Source organism: Anastrepha ludens, chromosome X (genome assembly GCF_028408465.1).
Source record: "Anastrepha ludens isolate Willacy chromosome X, idAnaLude1.1, whole genome shotgun sequence".
NCBI lineage: Eukaryota > Metazoa > Arthropoda > Insecta > Diptera > Tephritidae > Anastrepha > Anastrepha ludens.
This window is the reverse complement of record NC_071503.1, coordinates 13059096-13081859: the sequence shown is the minus strand read 5'-3', so window position 1 is coordinate 13081859 and position 22764 is coordinate 13059096. Positions and strand designations below refer to the sequence as shown.

General features: G+C 40.7%; 1 protein-coding gene across 1 annotated transcript in view; it reads left to right on the top strand.

Annotated features, from left to right (window-relative positions):
* LOC128869530 (probable cyclin-dependent serine/threonine-protein kinase DDB_G0292550) overlaps positions 1–22764 on the top strand; it is a 65360-nt gene that overhangs the window by 25620 nt on the left and 16976 nt on the right. Inside the window, exon 2 of the mRNA XM_054112094.1 lies at positions 13879–14455. Within this exon, the coding sequence (XP_053968069.1) occupies positions 13879–14455 (577 nt within the window). The remainder of the gene's footprint in view (positions 1–13878; positions 14456–22764) is intronic.

Sequence of the window (22764 nt, the reverse complement as noted above, 5' to 3'; positions counted from 1 at the left end):
TGGATGCATGGAAGTTGGGCCAGAATCTATACTTTTACTTATCCAAACATACCGGGATACAGTCCACGACACTTTCATACGAGGTCTGAAAGGTGACATACCAAGACTTCTGGGTATAAGAGAGCCAGTAGATCTTCATCAAGCTCTCCACCTTTGCCTAAAATAAGAGAACCAAAACTTCCTTTCCCACTACGCGCTGGCTAGTAATAGCCAAACCACTTCTCCCACCAAAAAAACCTGTTAACGATTTTTATCCCCAGTTGGCGTTCATGCCAAGACCCAAGACATGCAATCACAAAACATTTCGAATTATCATCGCCCTCAAGTTCCCATTAATAATTACCGCAATTACCAAACTTATACATCACTAGGTCAACTTCCTACTAAACCTCAACTCCCTCGTCCAGAACCAATGGACCTCGATAGGTCCTTACATTCAAGAGCGGTTAATTAAATGAACAGAGCACATATGAATAACTTAATGAATAGATCATCAAATTTTTCACAACAAGTGCCGCTAAAACAACAGCTAGACTTTCACATAAAATCGGGTGAACACCAAAACTACCAACAAGACTATCAGCAGGACCCACAGTATAACACCGATCAATACTATGAACAATACTGGATTCCAACTCCTAAGGAGTACGAAGTCGCATTGACAGCTGAAGAAAACGGACAAGCAGCTCAGACATACGCTGAAGGAAACTCACTTCCTGAAACTCAAGGTCATATCGACATTCATTTTTTAGAATGAAGAGTTCTTCGTTGCCTTACATACAGTGCAAAACGGAGAACGGTAAAATCCTTAAAATGCTTATCGATACTGAGGCAAGCAAAAATTACATCCAACCCTGCCATGTCACAAAAAAAACTTAATGACGAATCATTTTTTCCAAATTCCATTGGAAGACAAATTCAAATTACTCATCATACAATTATAAATCTTTTTGGCAAAATCGATACAACCTTAAAATTTTTCGTACACCCCACATTGAAATCATTTGACGGTATTATAGAAAACGGCTGTCTTAAAGAGCTTCGTGCTACTATAAACATACATGACGACACCCTGACAATAGGTAATGGCATTAGAATTAAAATTAGACAGCAACTCTCCCCTACAGTTAATGAAATAGCGATCAGAACAGACCATATGACAGCCACACAAATAGAACATATACATCCTTTTTACCCAACTGGACGAAAAACTAAACATATACCACTACCGTGGTAGGAGACATCACGACTTCCTTATATACTCCAGTATATACTAAATACTACCCCTAACCTTTGGCAATGAAAGATTTTGTTACCACTGAAATAAGTAAATTATTAAAAGATGGAATAATTAGAACATCCCGTTCACCTTACAACTGCCCCGTGTGGGTTGTACTCAAAAAACTAGAACGAACCAGAAAGAAACCCTGACAAGCACTACCAGTCATATTCCAACATATGCATGTAAACTGCAATAATTTACAGTTCTACTAATGATCGAGGATGATCATACTTAAATTGGGAAGAGTTAACACAACAGCTTACAAGAGCTCAACAAGTTGACCATTAGCAACGACCAATAACCCCGCACGACCAACTAAGGAACTGCTCTGACGCTTCATGAGCTGTTGGCAAATTCAAGTAAACAACAGTCAGGAGCAATTGCTTAAATCGAAGTCAGCAATATTCCATAAAGAGGGCACACGTAAGTTCAACGTGACGTGTGACTAATATTAGGTAAAATTTTAAGTTAAGAAATAATTGTAATTAATCTTAAGTTGGATTCAAAATAATAAAGACAAAAGCGGACGCAAGTCCGCCAGTTTTTTTAAATAAAGTTTATTTCTAAAAAACTTTCTTCTGGTACCAGGGCAAATTAAAAAAACAAAAAACAGTTATACATATTCAAAATATTGTTTAGCTTGAGAAATTTGAACAAAACATCTTCGCATTATCAAATTTATAACTAATTAGAAGTTATACATATAATAATATAATTCAATAGTTTTTAGAATGATAATATATTTTAATAATTTTGGTACATGGATGAGTACTTAGTACTTTTTATTGGTATGATATTTTTGAAAACATTCTCGAATATGTAATGCTACTTTACAAGATTTACACATATAAGCACTTGGTTTTCTTATTTTATGTGCAGAACAGACGGGACAATTCCTTCTAACAAATTTGCTGGCCTTATCGCTGAAAATTTTTATCAACTCGTGTTGTTTTATGGATCTCGAAAGCCGTCCTCGTGGATCGGCCCGAGGCGTTCTTGTAAAAGAAGTACTAGGTTCACTAACTTCGATATCTTCGTCCGAGTAAGAGTTTTTCTCTGTTAGCCCAGACTCAGCACGTGTAAGCAAAAATTTTGAAAATTTCAACTTTTCGACAGGATTTAATTTAATTGTAAATTAAAAATGCGTTTAGAAGTGCACAATTCAATAAATACATTGTAACCTTTTTGGTCCATTTTTGTGATTTTTTTAAAATATGATAGTATGATAGATACTAATCGGCAAGATCTACACCACTCATAAAATTATTATAATCAATAACACTTATCGGTTTTCTTATCGAAAGGCCCGTTTTTCTATCTATCTTTACGGCATCATAATTTTCGCTTGGGGAATTGTTGAAATCTTATATATATATATTATTATATAATACTTCACCTTTTCGGCGATATATATATTCATTTATATTCAATTTTGGCTTTTATAGCATAAATGTTATAACGTTTATTCAAAAATGGTACTAATAGTTCAGTAATGGTGTTCCGCAAATTATTACTTTCACCTGAATATAATTTGAAATTACATACATAACCAGTTTTAGATACGGATAACATTCTATTTAAAATTCCATATTTGACTATTTTCATGGGATTGTATACTCTAAATTTTAGACGACCACGCCATGGAATCATACCCTCATCTAATGATAAATTTTGGTTGGTTGTGTAGATCTTCATAAATTTTCTACAAAAGTAGTCGATGATATATTGAATTTTGATTGAATGATTTGAATTTGATGGTATAATAGAATTATCTGAAAAATGAAGGAAGGTCAGAATTTGCTGGAGTCTATTACGGGTAATAGTTTTCCGGAAAATAGGCATTTCAATCAGAGGGTGAGTTGACCAGCAATCAGCTATAGAGTTTTTTCTTACCAACCCCATAATTATTACCAGGGCACACCACTTTTTCAGTTCGTTATTAGTTACGTCATACCACTTTGCAGTATGCTTCACTTTTTTATATTTGTGACGATTTTGGGAGTAATATTTATTTGTCTGTTGCAAATCAGCGCCAGTTGGAAACACCAAATGAAGACAAGTCTTTCTCTACCTGATCTTTCCAACGAAGAGGAGGCCTTCCTCTTCGTCTGCTACCATCATACAGCTCATTGTTTCATCGCTACGATACTTGCCGTCGCAGACGTGCAAAGGTCCAAAAATCTACCGCAGAATCTTTCTCTCAAACACTGCAAGGGACGACTTAGCTGATGTTTTCATCGCGCAAGCCTCTGCGTCATACGTTACCACGGGCATGATGAGAGCCTTATAGGGTGTTAGTTATGATCGTCGAGAGGACTCTACTACTCAATTACCTCCTTAGTTCAAAGTATAACTTGTTGGCAATAGAGGTTTTCCGTTGGACTTGAAGGCTGACATTATTATTGGTGCTAATACTGGTTCCAAAAAAAACGAAGTCTCCTACAATCTCAAAATCAAAACTGTCAACAGTGACGTGGGTGACGAAACGCAAGTGCGCCGACTGTTTGTTTGATGTCGAGACCACTAGAACCATTCGCTTTGCTTCTTTATCGATTTTGAAAAAGGAAAAACTAACAGCGCCGTTGTTAAGGCGGATGATGTCAATATCATCGGCATATGCCAGATTGGGTTAGGTTATGGTAGTAGTCGGTCTGTACGACCAACTCATTTAGACCTTACAGGTCCGTTATGATAACACTGTGCTGCACGGCAACCTCACTTACTTTTCTACGTAGAACCATGTTGTGGCTCTCATGAAACGCTGGATTGGTACCATCCCCACGCCAAACAGCTCTGTAGAGCTCTGCCAGAGCTGCTACACCTTCTCAGTGTGACTGGTACGTTGCCAGATCAATGGTGAGACCGCCATTCAATTTGTCAAAAAATCTTTTGGCTGCTACAAGTCGCCCGGACCAGATGGAATTTATCCCACCATGCTGAAGGAAGGCGTAGAGTACGTGACTGCTGCCCTGAAGAAAACCTTCACTGGATGCTTCGCACTGGCTTATGTACCACGTTCGTGGAGGATGGTTAGGGTCGCTTTCATCCCTAAGTTTGGGAGTGATGACTACACCAGCCCCAAAAGCTTCAGACCTATCAGCATGGCCTCTTTCATGCTGAAAAGTCTCGAACGGCTCGTGGAGTTGCATATGCGTCAGAAGTCGCTTAGGGTTCCCCCACTCTTTTGGATCTCAGCACGCCTATCAAAGCGGATAATCCTGCGAGTCGGCACTGCAAAACCTTGTTGCTAGGTTAGAGCAAGCCATCGACAGAAGGTACTACGCTATGGACATCTTTTTGGATATAGAGAGGCCCTTTGATAATGCCACTTTCGTTAGTATGTGCAGCTCCGCCAGAAGACATGTTTACACCATGTGCTGGTGAATTGGATTCGTTCAATGCTAGCCCAAAGAATCGTCACGGTGCGGGCGGAGGAGGATCTGCTGGTGTCGTTCGGGGTTAATAGAGGCTCCCCATTGCTCTGGTGCATGGTGATCGATCCTCTAGTCACCACCTTAAATTATGCTAGAGTCAACACACAACCATATGCGGATGACGTTGCCTGTTTGATAACGGGCCCTTCGCTTATGAACATATGTAGAAAAGGCAGAAAACACTGGATATGATTGACACTTGGTGCTGTGCTAATGGGCTATAGGCAAACCCCACCAAAACTGGTATTGTCCTATTTACCAGAAGGAGGAAACTTGCCGGACTCGTTGTACCTAAGCTAAAAGGAGTCACAATCCAGCTATCCAAGGAAATTAAATATATTGGATTAATCATCTATAGTAAACTTCTTTGTGTGAGTTACACGTTGAAACAAAAACATCCAAAGCACTGACAGCATTCTGGCAGTGCAAAGGTGTCTTTAGGAAAACGTGGGGTCTTTCTCCTAGCAAGGTTCTATTGATCTACACGGCCATGGTAAATAGGTCTTATCATCTATGCATCAGTGGTCTGGATGAGTAGACTCTCATTCGTGGGAGTCAGGAGCACCTTATCGAGACTACAACGCACTGTGGCCATCTGTTGCACCGGAGCTTTTCCGATTACTTCAGGCCCGGCATTAGATGCTCTGATTGGTTTCCCATCACTTGATACTTTCATCCAAGGAGAAGCCTTGAAGGCCATCTGCAGGCTGAAACACAATGAGAACTGGTACGGCCCCTGTCCGACATTGGAAAACAGAGAACGCATGGACTTCGATCCAACGATTCTCTCCATGCCCCTAGACTCCATGCCATCAAAAGTCGTACTTGAAAAGAGATAGAATATAGTGCTGCCAGAGGCTCAGTTGTGGTCAAACTCACAAAATGAGCCCAGCAAACACTGTTTTCACATTTTTACGGATGGCTTCAGCACCAAACACGGTTCCGAAACTGCACTTTGCTCTTGGAATGCATGCATCTGTGTTTCAAGAGGAGGTGTATGCAGTTCAGAAAGCGATGAACTTTGTTGTGCAAAACAGAGGGAGAGGCAGGTCTTCATGTGTCTGCAGCGACAGCCAAGCTGCGCTCATGGCCTTAGACAGCCCCCCAACCACATCAGGAGTAGTCGAGTCATGTAAATCTAGGCTGAACTATATCGGTAGACATATTAGCCTGATGCTAACATGGGTCTCGGGACACTTCTTTGGCCTCTAACCCACAAGCGAGCTTAGCAGGCTGAGAGAGGCTGCAGATGGACGAATCTGATTTTACCTGTCATGTCCGATCGACTGTCGCAAACCCTCCTGGCATTAAGCAGAAGGGACTGCAGACAGCTGGTTGGACTGATGGCGGACCACTTTCTGTGGGCGAAGCACATGGAAAGGGTGGGCATCTCAGACAGTGTACTCTGCCGAGCTTATGAAGAGGGAGACGAGACGGCAGACCACTTCCTGTGCGTCTGCCGAGTCTTCGCTCGAATCAGGTTTGATGTCCTTGGCACTGATGAGTGAAGAAGCGACCACCTTGGCTCCTTGGTACATCAAGATCTACTGAAAATTCTTCGGAGATCGGATAGATTCAAAATTAATTAGGGAACCGAAGTGTAGTAGAATGGACTTAATTAATGTCTGAGTGATGCACTTGCTAATTGTCCCGACAAAAAAAAAAAAAAAGAAGATAATTGAAAAAGTATTGTATTTACCTAGACAACTGGTTCGGGCCAAATAGCCAATGACCGGTTATAAAAGCCACAGTCTTCGAGATATCATCATATCATCTCTTGGGAGGCGATAAGCAATTCCTTTGTCGTTTTCTTGTTTATTTTCGGCCATAGTAATCTAGTTGTTACAAAAATGGAATACCCCCCTTTTTCATGGCATTGGGGTCGGTGTCTGCCTCTCCCTTCTTGACGCTTTGGTCAGCGTGTCGAAGGTGAGTCTAGGGATAGAGTATTAAAGGGTTTTGCAATAAGAGGTGTTGTATTGATATTCAAAGAAAAATGCTATTTTATAATATAAATGATTGGATGTTTATTTCATAATAAAGAGGAAGGTATCCCGTTAATAGAGGAAAATAGCATTAGGTAAATGACCACCACGATCATGCTTACAGGACAATATCCTTTTCATGAAATTTTCCATAACCGAATTGCAAAGTGGTTGCCCTATGTCCTCGACAGCCACACGAATTCCATCTATGAGGTCTTGAATCGACCGTGGGCTGTTGGCGTAGACCTTTTCCTTCACGTGGCCCCAGAGAAAAAAGTCACAAGGTGTTAAATCACAAGATCTCGGTGGCCAATCTTGTTGAAAATAAACATTGGCCAGATCAATACCATCCAGTATCGGCCATAAAAATCGCAATCCTATTCAAAATAACACCTGTTATTGGAAAAACCTTCATTTTCTTGTTTGTGACTATTCGTAGTATGTAGCATAGAAGCGTGGCCAAACTACCGGTTGTTGTTGTAGCTGCATAAACATTCCCCATACTTACCATACATACGGGGAATGCTGCTGGAGTGACAGTCCTTGGCCGGATATAAATCCGGGTCGTTTCGGTAACGTAGAACCGACTGTCGTGGAAACGAACCACCGGTCTTTCCAAAGCGCGAATTACAGAAGTATAGAGGCAAGGTATAACACGAGGTGTTAGTCCCCATTTAATACCAACCGCTTTTTTGCAAGTATGATATATAATGCAACGTTGGCCTTCTTTACTCTTTCCTCAATATTAGGTTTCCACGTGAGTTTCCTGTCTAATATGAGTGCTAGGTACTTGACATTCTCTCTGAAAAGAGTCTCCCCACCCTTTAAAATTAGCGTGGAGATTATAGAGAGCCTATGTTTCTTTGTAAAGAGAATTATTTCACTTTTTGCGGGGCTTATACCGAGTCCCCTGCTCTCAGTCCAGCTTCTAAGTGTGGCCATGTTAGAGCGCAGAATATCCATAAAGGTGTTAGGATAGTTGCTTTTAATGGCAATTCCCAGGGTCAGCAATAGGAAATTTACCGCCAAAGTCCAAAGAGGAGGGGAGAAGACTCCACTTTGCAGTGTACCTCTGCAGACCTGTCTGCTCAGAGTAGTGCTGCCTAATTTAGCCGTTACCTTTCTTGTGACGAGTATATCTTCTATCAGGGCAACAACGTGTGTTTCAACTCCAACAACTTCTAAAGAATCTACTACAGCGGTTGCATTTATGCTGTTGAAGGCGCCTTCTATATCTACGAAAGCAACCAATGCAAACTATTTGTCTAATAAACTGTTTTCCACCAACTCGACCAGCGAGTGTACGCCGGTTTCTGTAAACTTCGCCTTAGTATAGGCATGTTGCACTGAGGAGAGCCTATTTAAAGGCACAACGCCCCGTATATATTCATTTAATACTCTCTCTAGGATCTTGAGGAGGATAGACGTTAGACTAATGGGTATGAAGTAGTTTCGGCCTACCTACCCTACGACTCTTTACAGCCACCTCCTTCGAGGGAGCTAAGAGAAGTGGTCAAGTACGCAGAATCCAATAATCTGGGGCTAATAGTGGGCTGTGACGCAAATTCACAGAACATTGTGTGGGGAAGCAGCAAATGCAACCCCAGAGGTCTCAAGCTACTGGATTTTATCCTGTCATCCGATTTGGTCATTCAAAACACTGGTAACAAACCAACTTTTGTGACCAGAAGGAGACAAGAGGTGATTGATTTAACACTTACCAATAGGTCAGTTGGAAATCAAATCAACCGATGGCGAGTTTTGGAGGAGGACTCTCTTTCTGATCATCGTCTTATCGAATTCCGACTGGGAATTGACACAATATCAATACCTTCCGGTAGGAATCCTCGAAATGTGGACTGGGACAGGTATGGTGAGCTTGTAACAGAGCGATTACCAAAACTGAAAAAACTCAAATCAGCAGAAATGATTGAAGATGCGACTAAGAAATTAGAAGGTACTTTAATCAATTGCTTTGAGGAACTGTGTCCACTCAGGCAAAGCAGACAGGGGAAAGCGGTTACTTGGTGGAACCCTGAACTGTCGAAGCTTCGTGTACGGTCCAGGAAACTTCTTAATAAGGCCTTGAAGACCAAAACAGAAGAGGACTGGGCCAATCATCGACTTACACAGAGAGAATATAAGAAAAAAGTACGGCAAGCCAAACTTGAATCCTATAGAAATTTCTGCAGTAACGTCGAAGAAATGAGGGAAACAGCGAGACTTTGTAAGGTCCTTCATTTAGACCGCTCAGTAAGGCTGGATTCCATTCGAAAACCTGATGGTTCATACACCATTTCCAAATCGGAAACGTTTAATGCTCTACTCGAAACTCACTTTCCGGGTAGTAGAACTATCTCTGAAGTTGAGAGTGGCATGAACAACAACGGTGGCAACGGTGGAACCTCTAGGTACAGCTGGTATATTGCTAGTCGGATAGTGACAAGGGAATCGATAAGGTTTTCCTTATCTTCCTTTGAGAACTTTAAGTCCCCTGGACCTGACGGAATATATCCAGCAATGCTTAAAAAAGGAGGAGACAGGCTGATTGAGGCCCTGAAAAGGATCTTCACAGCCTGTCTTGCATTTGGTTATATACCATCCCAATGGCGACGCGTAAGAGTAGTATTTATTCCGAAACCAGGAAAAGATGACTATTCCCTAGCAAAAAGTTTCAGACCAATCAGTTTGACATCGTTCATGTTGAAAAGTCTGGAACGAGTGGTGGAGAAACATATTCGAGTGGGGGTATTGCCGAGAAGTCCACTTAGTAGAAATCAACACGCTTACCAGAGTGGAAAATCATGTGAATCAGCCTTACACGATCTTGTTAGCAAGATTGAAGCTGGGCTGGAAGCTGACGAATACACAATGGGCGTGTTCGTGGACATTGAGGGGGCTTTTGATAATGCCACTTTCGACTCGATATGTTCTTCTGCCGAACGACACGGAGTTAATCAAGCCATTATAAAATGGATATACTCCATGCTCTCTGAGAGGCTGTTAACCGCTGGTGGGAGCGATGACGAGCAAATCACAGTCAGGGCCAAGCAAGGATGTCCCCAAGGGGGTGTTCTTTCTCCGCTGCTGTGGTGCTTCGTCGTAGACTCCCTATTAGTGGAGATGCAGGAACTCGGCTTTCACGTCCAAGCATATGCGGACGACGTCTGTGCGCTAACATCGGATAAATCCTTAAGGAGGCTTTGCACGAAAGTGCAGAGGATTCTTGACAAAATCGATGATTGGTGCATGAGACAAGGTCTTTCCGTTAATCCGAACAAAACAACTATAGTCTTGTTTACGAGAAAACGGAAATTGGATGGACTCAGTCTTCCAACACTGAAAGGTGTGACACTTGGTCTTTCCAACGAAGTTAAATATCTAGGAGTAATCTTGGATAAGAAGCTGACTTGGGAGACACACGTTTCACTGAAGGTGAATCGTGCATTGAAGATTTTTCAGCAATGCCGTAGAGCCTTTGGCAAAACTTGGGGTCTGAAACCTGCTGTGGTCCTATGGATATACACGGCACTTATCAGACCAATCATCACTTACGCTTCTGTGGTCTGGTGGCGACGGAGCATGGTTAAGTCCACAATCCGGGAACTATACAGGCTGCAAAGAAGTGTATGTTTATGCATCACGGGTGCCATGAGTACAACCTCTGGAGATGCCCTAAATGCTATGCTTGATTTGCTCCCCCTGGATCTTAAGATACAACAGGAAGCAATAAAAGCTATGTGTAGACTCCATAAATATGGTTTCTGGCACGAAGATGGAGCTTCGGGACACAGAGAAATCTTTAAGTTGCTGTCGGAGCAGTATCCACTGTTTTTGGCACCTACAGATGACCTGATACCCACAGTTTCATTCGGAAGGAAATTTGATGTCAGATTTCCATTGCGTGAGCAATGGAGCAATCCAGGAGGCATGCAGGGAGGTTTGACGGATATTTTCTTTACCGATGGGTCCAAGACTGAAATAGGGTCTGGAGCCGGATGGTACTTAAACGATAGTAATAAGTATCACTACGCTATGGGGGGAATGGCAACTGTCTTCCAAACAGAAGTTTTTGCCATCCTAAAAGTAGCCGAATGGATAATCGAGAGGAGATGGAGCGGGAAACAGATTGGAGTCTTCAGTGACAGTCAGGCTGCATTGAAGGCCCTGGAGAACGCGAAGCAAACCTCAAAGATTGTTCAAGAATGTAAGAAGAAGCTTAATTCTGTCGCAAAACAGAACAGGCTTGTACTTATATGGGTTCCAGGACACTCCGGTGTTCAAGGAAACGAAATTGCCGACGAATTGGCCAACCGTGGATCAGCGGTGCCTCCACAGGGGCCAGAGCCAATAATCGGAATCAGTCCCGCAGGAATCAAGAACTGGATCAACGATTATGTAGGCAATCTACATAAAGAGCGATGGTCCGGTCTAGAACGCTGCAGAACTGCAAAGTGTTTTGTGACGAGTCCGAACAGAAAACTGTCAAACTTTCTACTAAAACTTAGAAGGAAAGACATTCGGTTGATGGTCGGCATCATTACAGGACACAACCCATGGGGTCAGCATATGGCCACCATTGGAATCATCGAGGACCCGGTATGCCTGTCGTGCTTGGAGGAGGCGGATAGCACTGAGCACTTTCTCTGTGAGTGTCCTGCCTTTGCTAGAGCGCGACTACGAGTATTGGGTTCCGATGTCATGAGAATGAGTATTATTCGTTCTCTAAAACTGGAGGATATTTACAAATTTGTCAAAGAATCTGGAAAATTCTCACAGGACTAACTATCTCTATCTCTGTCTCTATTCTTTCCTATCTCTTTCTATGATACTTTTCTCCCTCCCTCCTTGACTATCTACCCCCTTTCCAGAGCTTTAAATACAATGGGCTTTTTTAGCCTGAGTGTTTTAGGAGCCACCAAATCTCCTGGTGCTCCTTGGCTCGACCTTTTCAAATTCAAAAATTCAATGGGTATGAAAAAGACTTTTGTCTCTCTCCAGCCTAGCCAGAATGTGGCCCATGTTAAGACAACTTCTAATGATAATTTTGATAAACGGTGAGACAATTTCTCGTGATTTCTGCAGTTCAGTAGGGTAGATATCGTTTAGTCCTGGTGATTTATAAGCATCAAAAGTGTTAATAGCACTTTCAGTTTTTGCGTTTGTAACTAAGAGACTTCCTAGGTCAGATCGTCTTTCATTATTAGCGGAAGCATTTCGTTCCACCGGCTTGTTTCCTGAGAAGTGTGTGTCTAGGAGAAGACATGGACGTAGTCCATGTATTCCCTTGGCCTTGTAGATAGCATAGCTTGCATGGCGTCTTTGAAAGAATTTTCCTTAATCTGGCCGCTTCTGAAGTTTCTTCATTTGCTTTGCAATAATTTTGCCCAGATTCACGCTGCGCCGTTTTGATTGCTTTTTTGTAACTTTTCAATTCAGCCTTATAAGCTTGGCAATCCTCTAACCTTTTCGTGGCCTTGACCAGATTAAATAACGTTCTTTGGGATTCTCGTAGTGAGGTTAGTTTTTGGCCCACCAAGGTGGTTTAGACTGCCCTTTGAGTCGAACTATCGGACAACTAGCTGTTAAGGAACTATTCATTGCTTTAGTTACCTGATTAACCAACTTATCCAACTCCCCACATGCCTTTGGAGACTATCTTTGGCAGTAAAGCCCTTAATTAATTATTGTAAACTCCCCTCTTCCACAAGCGTACAAACTTCATCCGCCCTATCGGCGTTCCTATCGTAGGTCATATAGGCGGAGGCTAGCCAAAAACCGGTTTTCCCAAGCTCGATGCTTACCGCCACCATGTCGCCGCTTCTAAGCTGTGGAAGCAAGAAAATGTTGATATTATTTTTTGCTTGGATGCAGCTACGAATCTTACATGTGTTGTACGGCAATCATTTTGAAGCTGTTCAAGCTCCGAGTCTGTAGGTTTTATTGCCGCATATCCACGGATCTTGAATGAGGGCTATGCTAAGTCCACCGGCAGCCAAGCGGACAATCGGCGCACGCCACCAATTATAAAAAATGTTGCCTGACCGGGTAAGTTATGTGGCTCGCACGCTCTTTTCCACTATTAGGTTAGAAAAGTTACACGACAGCAAGTCACCCTGTCTGAAACCTCGGAGAGGTTCTTCCAAGTTCCGATGGCGCTGCAACGATATTTTGCATAACCGTATTAGTTTTGCGGGCGTATCAAATTCAGACATCGCGACATATTGGTAACCCCTTGTCGTACTATCGAACACAGCTTGGTAGTCGATGTAAAGCTGGTATGTATCAATTGTTATTTCATTGGTCTTCTCCAAGGCTTGGCGTAATGTGATTATGTGATCGATTATAGATTTTTCAGCCTCACTGATAAGGTCCAAGCAGTTGGTTGATGGTGGGTTTCCGTCTTTCACTCAATACGCTCATTACAGTCTTATAGGCGATATTTAGAAATCTAATCCCTCGATAATTGGCACAGGTTGCAGGATCACCCTTCTTATGGGTTGTGCTTATAGAAGCTGATGCATACAGTTAATAAAAATTGAAAAACTAGAAGGCGACGCCCTAGTTCTAAAACTCAGATCCACACATACACATAAGTATATATATATTTACCTCGTAATTACTTACAGAAAAGTCATTCGCTCTGATATCTAAAATTCATCTTATCTCTTCTCAAGCCGGAACTAACAATATGAACCCACGAAATTTCTTTGAAATCGCTTAAGCGGTTTCAGAAATAAGAAAAAAAAGTCATTTTGTTAAAAATAAACTACATATCGCCAATGACACCACCTATTGGATCCAAAAGCCTATCACCTATGTCAATTTAGATGGAAAATCTATATTTAAAAAATTTATAAAAAAATAAAAACCCGCTTCTAAAACTTTCCCATCGACAAGAAATTTTCTCATCGAAGCTTTCTTTCTTTTTCAGTTGGTTTCACATGCCGGATAAAAAAACCTTGCAGTCAAATCAGTCTGAAACTATTAATTATCTATACCCTTTCTAGCTGATTTCTCATTTTAACTCATGGCCTCATATATCCCAGATCGGTTAGATAGATTGATTTTAAGCACGCTAAATCATGTTTAATAGATATAGAAATATTTATAACTTATTTCTAAGCCGACTAATTCAAACCCTGTCTTTATATTATTTCTATTTTTTCACATTTAGCATTCAATCATCTTACAAACATCCTGTTAAATCCGATTCTCCGCTAATGGATGAGAATCGTAGCCCTGACCGAGATATATATCAGCACTTGAATGATGGTCGTATGTCTATCGCCACTGGACAATCGCGTTATATAGAGAACAACTACAGTAACAAGAAAAATAGTAACAGCAATATAAACAGCAACAATAATAACAGCAGTAATAGGCGCAAAAATTCAAGGAGTGGTTATAATAATAAGCTTAATTACAGAAGTAACGGTAAAACCACCAAAAGCAATAATAAAGCTACTAATCGTAATAACAGTGAACACAATGACTCTTACATGAAATCTAGTTTCGATGGACCAGCAAAATCTTCGCTGCACAGCTATATGATTAAAACCAAGAATCAAAACAACAAAAATTTTGGAAAACAAAAATCCTTTCCATTTTTGTCATTTGATAATGCCGAATCCTCTGCAACAACATCGCTTACTGGCAGCTCTTTCAACGATGAACACAGCTTGGGTATACTGAGGTCATATCCAATGCGTACGTCACATTTTCGCGAACGCAACCGCGCTGTACTCAAAGAGGTATGAAACGTTTAATACGCTATAAGAATTCACGGATTTTTAATATTATTGGAACGAAAAAGGACATTTACCGATGAAATCACCAACGACTGGACTTCTGGGAGCTCAGAGTATTTTCTAGAATAAGCGTCTATACGTCTTCAATACGAGTTCTTCTTTTAACCAGACCTCGTACTTGGCGTCCTTTCTCAAGTTTGATAATTTGAATGAGCAAGCGATTTCACGTTCTTACTCATATGACACTTGTTTGGTACTTCTTTTAGAAGAATGCAAAAGAAAAAACTTCCGCTACAAATCTGCAAAATTTCAATGGCATTCCCTTCTTCACTTTTCCATCTAAGTGTGTAAACTAATTACTTTTTCCCCTATCCATCCGCTCAAAAATGCTCAAAATCTTTTTATATGGTATAAATATTTAAAGCACTTTAGTTTCTAGGAGATCCGTATATTATAGGGAACATACAAATAAATCCTCGGTGCTTTGCTAAATCGATCAGTAAAAATTAACTAAATAGATAACTCGACCTCAGCAACAATATTTCTTCTTATGCAAAGCGTGTTCAAAATATCAGGTGAATTTTCATTTTTCTCAAAAAATATTTATTTATTCATCAATTTCTAATTTATCTCCTTCAAAGTAGTCCCTCTCAGATATAATACGCTGGTGTCAGCTTTTCTTCCAATCCTCGAAGCAGTTCTGATATGCAATTTTTGGTATGTCCTTGAGCCCTCTCTCTTCTCGATTCGATTTTCATCTCTCCAATCGTCGCAAAACGCCGTCCTTTCATGGGTCTCTTCAATCTTGGGAGCAGGAAAAAGTCCCAGGAGGTCAAATCTGGTGAATACGGAGGCTGAGGCATGATAACAAATAAACCCTCGCAAACCCAGATGAGTGAGCACATGCATTATCATGATGCAAAATCCATGAATTTTTTTTCGCTTCATGCTAACGGCGGATAACTTCAAAGTAATACTCCTTATTTACCGTACGACCTTGTGGTAAGAACTCCACATGCGCTACGCAATGGTAATCGAAGAAAGCAGTGAGCAAAACTTTGACATTTGATCGAACTTGGCGTGTTTTTTTTGGTCTTGGCTCTCCTGGACTCTTCCATTGGGACGATTGAGCTTTGGTTTCGATGTCATAACCATATACCATATATACATATTCGTCATGAGCTATGACCCTTTTAAGCAAATCTGGATCATTGTTGACGCCATTCAACAATTCTGGGCGATGTTCATGCGACGTCGTTTCTGGTCAAAATTCAGCAATTTTGGAACGAACTTCGCTGCCAGACGATTCAGGCCCAATTCCTGAAAAGACTGCACGACATGAGCTAACCGATATGCCGACATCCTCAGCAACATCTCTAATTGTGAATCGACGACTTCCATAACAATTTTGTTCACTTTCTCAACATTTTCATCGGTTGTTGAAGTGTGGGGCGTCCAGAGCGAGCACCGTCGTTCACATCTTCTCGACCTTCTGTGAAAAGCTTGTACCACTTGTAAAGGTTTTATTGACTCACCGTATGCCACTGTCAACATTTCAAGTGTTTTGGAGCACTTAATTCCATTTTTTACACAAAATTATATGCAACTTCTTTGATCCATTTTTTTCGATAGCAAAAATCGCCGAACACGCAAAACACATGTCTTATTTATGCCTCTCACAAACAAATGAAACAAGCTGTATTGCTAAAACTGTGAAAATATCTTCGAGCCGATTGTACTAACTTAAGGGGTAACACCACTGTACACGCGTAAAATAAACACGATTTTTAAAGAATTTTTTTGTATAGAAGGAAAAGGAAAACAATCACTCTGATTTGGGAAATTATTACTTATATACTAAAATACAAAACTACAAAGTTTGATCGAAAAATTTTACAAAATGGCGGCATTGGAGACATTTGCGTAATGTGGTTTCTCTCGAAGGAGCTCCGCGGCACGCAGCACAGAGGGTGCAAATTTTAATCTGGAACAAAGAAACATTTTTTTTCTTAATCTAGATAAGAATAGCTAGAGAAACACGTAGGGGATTTAAAAAATATTTATTTTTGTGTAATTAGCAAGCATTTGAAGGAAAAAACTCTATTTTGGACGAAAAAAGCGGCACTTAAATAATTTTAACAATCGTTTAAATTAATCTATCGAAAATCCCCTACGCTCTTCTCTTAAGAAGGTTATTATACAGACGTAGTGAAAAACCTGATTAAAAATATTTAAAATTGTTTGAGTTATGCTGCGTGCCAATTTCAGAAAACGTGTTTTGAGAAAAACGCGTTTAAAGTTTGGAAATTTGGAGAAGTCGTTAGGTAGCAGTCACTAACGCTTGGTAAAAAGCTTAAAATATTTATGAAATAAACTTCGGTAACATATAAAACTTTTTGTTCTGTATTTTAAAAGGTTCAAAGAATTTTTTAAGCTTATAAAAAAAAAATCAATTTTTTGAAATTTCTACAGTGGTGTTACCCCTTAAAAGAAATAATAATCGAGAGTCGAATGTATGTAGCCCGAAATTCAAACGTGAAAATTCACGTTATTTTGTGAACAGACATTATTACCTATGTAATCTGAATATTGAGCAAATCGGATCATAAATGCAAATTTTCTAATTCTAAAATTTCTAGATTTTTTCGATCCGCCAACAGATAGATTTTTTGTGAAAAAGTGTTTCCTCTCACTTAACGAATGTATAATCCGAATATGCACGCCACAATACGAGGAAAAGCTCGGCCAAACACTCCAAAATGATGTAAGCGTACATAAGGGTGATTTTTTAAGAGCTATAGGAAAGTTTTTCAAAAAAACTCACGTAAAATTCAGAAAAATTCAGGAAATTTTTATTTAAATCGATGGTACAGTCCATATAATTTAATGTTTGAAGATTATTTCACGCACATGTTGACCGCGACTGCACTTCAAATAGTCCATCTGCTTAGTCCAATTTTGGCATACTCTTTCCAATGTTTCGGCCGGTATCTCACATATAAATGCTTTAATGTTGTCTTCCAATGTGTTAATTGAAGCAGGCTTGTCTGAATAAGCAGGAGCTTTAACATAGCCCCACAAAAAATAATCTAAAGGCGTTATATCGCACGATCTGGGTGGCCAATTGACAGGTCCCGAACGTGAAATAAAATGTTTACCGAACTCGCCTCTCTACAAGTCCATTGTTACCCGTGCTGTGTGGCATGTGGCACCGTCTTGCTGAAACCACATGACATCCAAGTCAAGCTCTTGCATTTTGTGCAAAAAAAAAGTTGGATATCATTTCACGGTAGCGCTCACCATTCACAGTTACGTTACGATTCGCAGCATCTTTGAAGAAGTACGGTCCAATGATACCTCCAGCCCATAAACCGCACAAAACTGTGACCTTTTCTGGATACATTGGTAGCTCTTGCAATTCTTCTGGCTGATCTTTACTCCAAAATCGACAGGTCTGCTTATTTACGTTCCCATTGATCCAAAAATGAGCTTCGTCGCTGAACACAATTTTTCGATAAAAAAGTGGATCTTCGGCCAACTTTCCAAGAGCCCATTCAACGAAAATTCTGCGTTGTGGTAGGTCGTTCGGCTTCAATTCTTGCACCATCTGTATTTTGATAGGCTTCACACCCAAATCTTTTCGCAAAATTTTCCACGTTGTTGAGTAGCAGAGGGCCAATTGCTGCGAAAGGCGACGAATCGATAATTGATGATCATCATTAACACTGGCCGATACAGCTGCGATATTTTCTTCAATTCGCACTCTACGTAAGCGTGTTGGTGGTTTGATGTCCAGTAATGTAAATTTGGTTCTAAATTTAGTCACAATAGCTCGAGTAGCCGCTTCAGTGGGTCGATTAAACTGGCCATAAAATGGAGGAAGCGCACGATAGACTTTCTTGACAGAACACGCATTTTTATAATAAAATTCAATGATTTGCAAGCGTTGTTCGTTTGTTCGACGATCATGGTTAAATTAAAGACCAAACTGAAGATGTTTGATAGTGAAACAAAACACGAAACGTGCGTCAGCTGTTAAAAGCAACTGTTTAAAAAGATAATAGTTAAAAAATCACCTGTTATAAGTATGAATATTAGCTATTTCCCGGTGCGTCGCTGCCGCGGAAAAACTTATTTTATTGAAAGATTTATTTTGTTTAGTTATAACATATAATGTTGAAATTTAATGATTTATTACTAAGATTTTTTTCAAGTGCCTACGGATCTACAATATTTATTGTAACAAAAACGTATACATTTTTTGGCGATAGATATATATCTCTTTTCCTCTTATTATGCTAACGTAATTTTACGTGTGATGAAATTTGGAAAACCTAATGTTAGAATAAGGGTCAAAACTAAACATTGTAATTTTTTGTTTTTGCTTAAGTTATATAATATAATAACGAGTTATTTACACAAGTTTTAAAATTGCAGCACTAGCAACGAAGGCCATCAGCTATCTGAATACTTATGAAATACGAATTTACAAAAGTTACAATTTTATTAAGTTTTGGATAAAAGTAAGATTACAAATTAGTATATAGGGTAAACTTAAATGTATCTAGTTATATCTGTCTTAGTAAATTAATTGATTTAAGTTAGTTTTACATTATTTTTACGTTATTTGACGAGGGCTCTTTCAGTAGATCAAAAGGGGATGAACATCCAAAAGCTGTGCGGAAGGGCATTTGTATGTTTTGGCAGGATGATAATATATGCTCCAGCAATAATTGTACGTGGCAGTTGGGGCATTTATTTGGTGTAGAGCGACTCAAAAGATGAGAATGGGTGAGTATGGTGTGACCAAGCCGTAAACGAATAAAAGGTTTCAAAATTGTTAAAATCAAAACAGGTGGAAAAGTGGGTTTTATCCTCTTGTGATTAACAGAAACATAGTGGTGGGTGTAGAATTTCCGCCGTCTAGTTATCTCAGAAGTTATATCTTGTTTAGTTAGATGACGATGTAAAAAGGATGGAATATTTGCTACGCTTTTAGCAGCGGCATCAGCATTTTCGTTACCTCTGATTCCCCTGTGACCAGGAGTCCATATAGATTTAAATTTATTTAGAGAGGTTTGAAGCATGTTATGGATAGCAACGATTTCTTTTTGCGCATTAGGTGGTGACTCAATGGCATCAATACAGGATCTGCTGTCTGTACATATAACATATTTTTCTTTATTCTGTATAGTATATTTGGCAGCTTCAAATAAAGCAGCTAGTTCCGCGGTGAATACTGAGCATATGGGGTGAAGCAGGCCATGTTTAATTAATTCGCCATTTTCTTTTGTTACAGCAAAAGAAGTTGAGAAAGAGTTTTAGAGCCGTCTATAAAAAGTAAATTCCAACCTGAAATGAAATATTTTTCTGTATTCATCTCCTATGTTTTTTCTTTACAGAGTTGCATAGTCGTGATTGCAAAGGAAGAGTTTTTGATGGCCCAAGCCGGGTATGCTTCTGTTTGATGAAGTTTGGAGTTAGGAGGCATAATAAATTGTTTAAATAAAATGAGACTACGAAATATAACTGAAAGTGACCTAGGACGTGTTTTCCTATTCAAAGCGTTGTTGAAGTCACTTGCAAGAGAGTTGTTTGATGGTGATACAAGTTTTGGAAGGAGGCGATAGGTGCAGTCGTTAACTCCATCCGTTATAGTAGGGAGCCCCGTTTCCGCAAACAAGTTTCCCGACGAAGATGTTGGAAATGCTCGGAGAGATCTTCGAATGCCTATATGGCAAGGTGTAGATATCATTTTTAATGAGCGTTTATCGCATATTCCATAAAATGGTAAACTTTGATTTCAGTTACGGAGCTTAAAATGATTCCATTGTGATTAAGTTGGAATCCATTACAAGATAGCTTTCTGCAAAAATGAAGGGTATTGGTCTTAACAAGGCGAGTGACATGCGAAAGATCAGAAATTTTGGGGTAAAATACAACGTCGTCAGCATATAGTTCACATTCAATGCCTTTGTGATTTGTTGCTATATTGGCAATTTCGCTAAAAGCAAAAATAAAAAGAAAGGCTTATAATAGAGTGCCTTGAGGCGTGCCATTATCTAAGGGTTTTGTTGACGATATAAAACGATTTATTCTGACCTCACACTTTCTATTAGAGAGGAAATTCTTTAATTTTGCCCTTATTCTTGGACCTACTTCTCATATATCTAATTGGCGCATTATAATATGAATTCCGATTCGATCAAAAGCTTTCTGGAAATCAATTGAGAGCAATGAAGAGAGTGCATTTGAAATGAAGTGGTCAATGTCAATGTTACAAAGGGTGCGTGTGATTTCCGCTGAGGAAAATTCTTGGGTGGGAGGAATGTACATGGTCATGGCTACAAACTTTAGCGGAATATACACTATGACTGCTAATGTTGAAGTTCTGGACTGAATTTGAAGTAATTTGTGTGGAATATTTTTCCTAACAAGTATCGCTACTCCCTGTTTACTTGCAGTTTAATGCCACACTGATAAGGTCCAATCAGTTGGTTGACAGTGGGTTTCACCCTTTCCCACAATACGCTCGCTAAAACCTTATAGGCGATATTTAGAAGACTAATCTCGCGGTAATTGGCACAGATTGCACGATCGCCCTTCTTATGGATTGGGCAGAGCACACTTAAATTCCAATCGGCAGGCATGCTTTCATCCGACCATATAATCCATGCATAAAAACTGATGCATGCACCTTACTAGCTCCTCGCCGCCATGTTCGAATAGCTCAGCTTGCAGTCCGTCGACGCCCGCGTCTTTGCTGTTCTTTAGCCGTGTTATTGCTATTCTCACCTCGTCATGGTCGGGTAACGGAACGACAATTCCGTCGTCAACGATTGGGGTATCGGGATCTTCACATTCTCTGTGACATGCAGGTTCGAAAAGTGTTCCCTCCATAATTTAAGATTGCTCTGTATGTCAGTCACCAGTTCGCCGTCTTTGTTCTTACAGGAAAACGCCCGGTCTTAAAACCTTCTGTAAGCCGCCGAACTTTCTGGTAGAACTTTCGGGCGTTGTTCCTGTTGGCCAGCATCTCAAGCTCTTCGCACTCACGTATTTCGGCCTCTCGTTTCTTCTTTCGGATAATACGTCTCTCTTCCTTTCTAAGCTCTCTGTAGCGGTCCCACATGGCTCGCGTTGCGCCCGATCGCAGCGTGGCTCTATAGGCGGCATCCTTTCTTTCAGCGGCAGCATGACATTCCTCGTCGTACCAATTGTTTTTTCGGGCTCACCGGAATCTGATTTCTTCTTCGGCGGTGGTACGTAGGGAGCGAGATATGTTGCTCCATTGCTCGTGCATTCCGGTTTGGTGGGCAGTGCTCTCTGAGAGCACGAGTGAGAGTCGAGTGGCGAATCTTCTGGCTGTCTGTTGTGATTGTAGCTTTTCGATGTCGAACATTCTTTGCGTAGATAGATGTACTTTTTTTGCTGCACAGTGGCGTGTGCGCAGTCGATGTTGGATCCTCGGACCGTACGAACATCTAATACACTCGATGCGTGTCTTCCATCTATCACAACACGATCGATCTGGTTTAGCGTCTTTCGATCAGGAGACAGCCAGATAACTTGGTGGATTTTTTTATGCTGGAATCTGGTGCTGCAGACTACCATGTTTCGGGCCCCGGCGAAGTCGATCAGCCGCTGTCCGTTACCGGATGTTTCGTTGTGCAGGCTGAATTTTCCGACTGTGGGACCAAAAATTCCCTCCTTGCCCACCCTGGCGTTGAAGTCACCAAGCACGATTTATGTGTCGTGGCGGGGGCAGCACTCATAGGAACGTTTCAAGCGCTCATAGAAGGAATCTTTGGTCGCATCGTCATTCTCTTCCGTCGGGGCGTGGGCGCGTTAAGACATCGCGCTTCGATGCAGATTATTGCGAGACGCTCGTCCACCGGAGTGAACGACAGTACTTGGCGACGAAGTCTCTCTCCCACAACAAATCCAACACCGAATTTACGCTCCTTTACATGGCAGCTGTAGTAGACGTCGCAAGGTCCTATGGTTTTCTTGCTTTGCCCCGTCCATCGCATCTCTTGGATGGCAGTGATGTCAGCCTTTACTCTCACGAGGACATCAACCAGCCGGGCAGTGGCACCTTCCCCATTAAGGGACCTCACATTCCAGGGGCATGCCCTCAAATCATATTCCTTATTTCGTTTGCAGGGGTTGTCATCAGTTAAGGTAGTTCTCATCCGAGGCTTTGTAATTCTTTTCATTGGGGGGGATTTTTAAGTGTTGTGTCCCAAAACTAGTGCACAACCAGATATCCTGGAATGCTACGCCTTCTCACGTTAGCTCACTCCCGTACG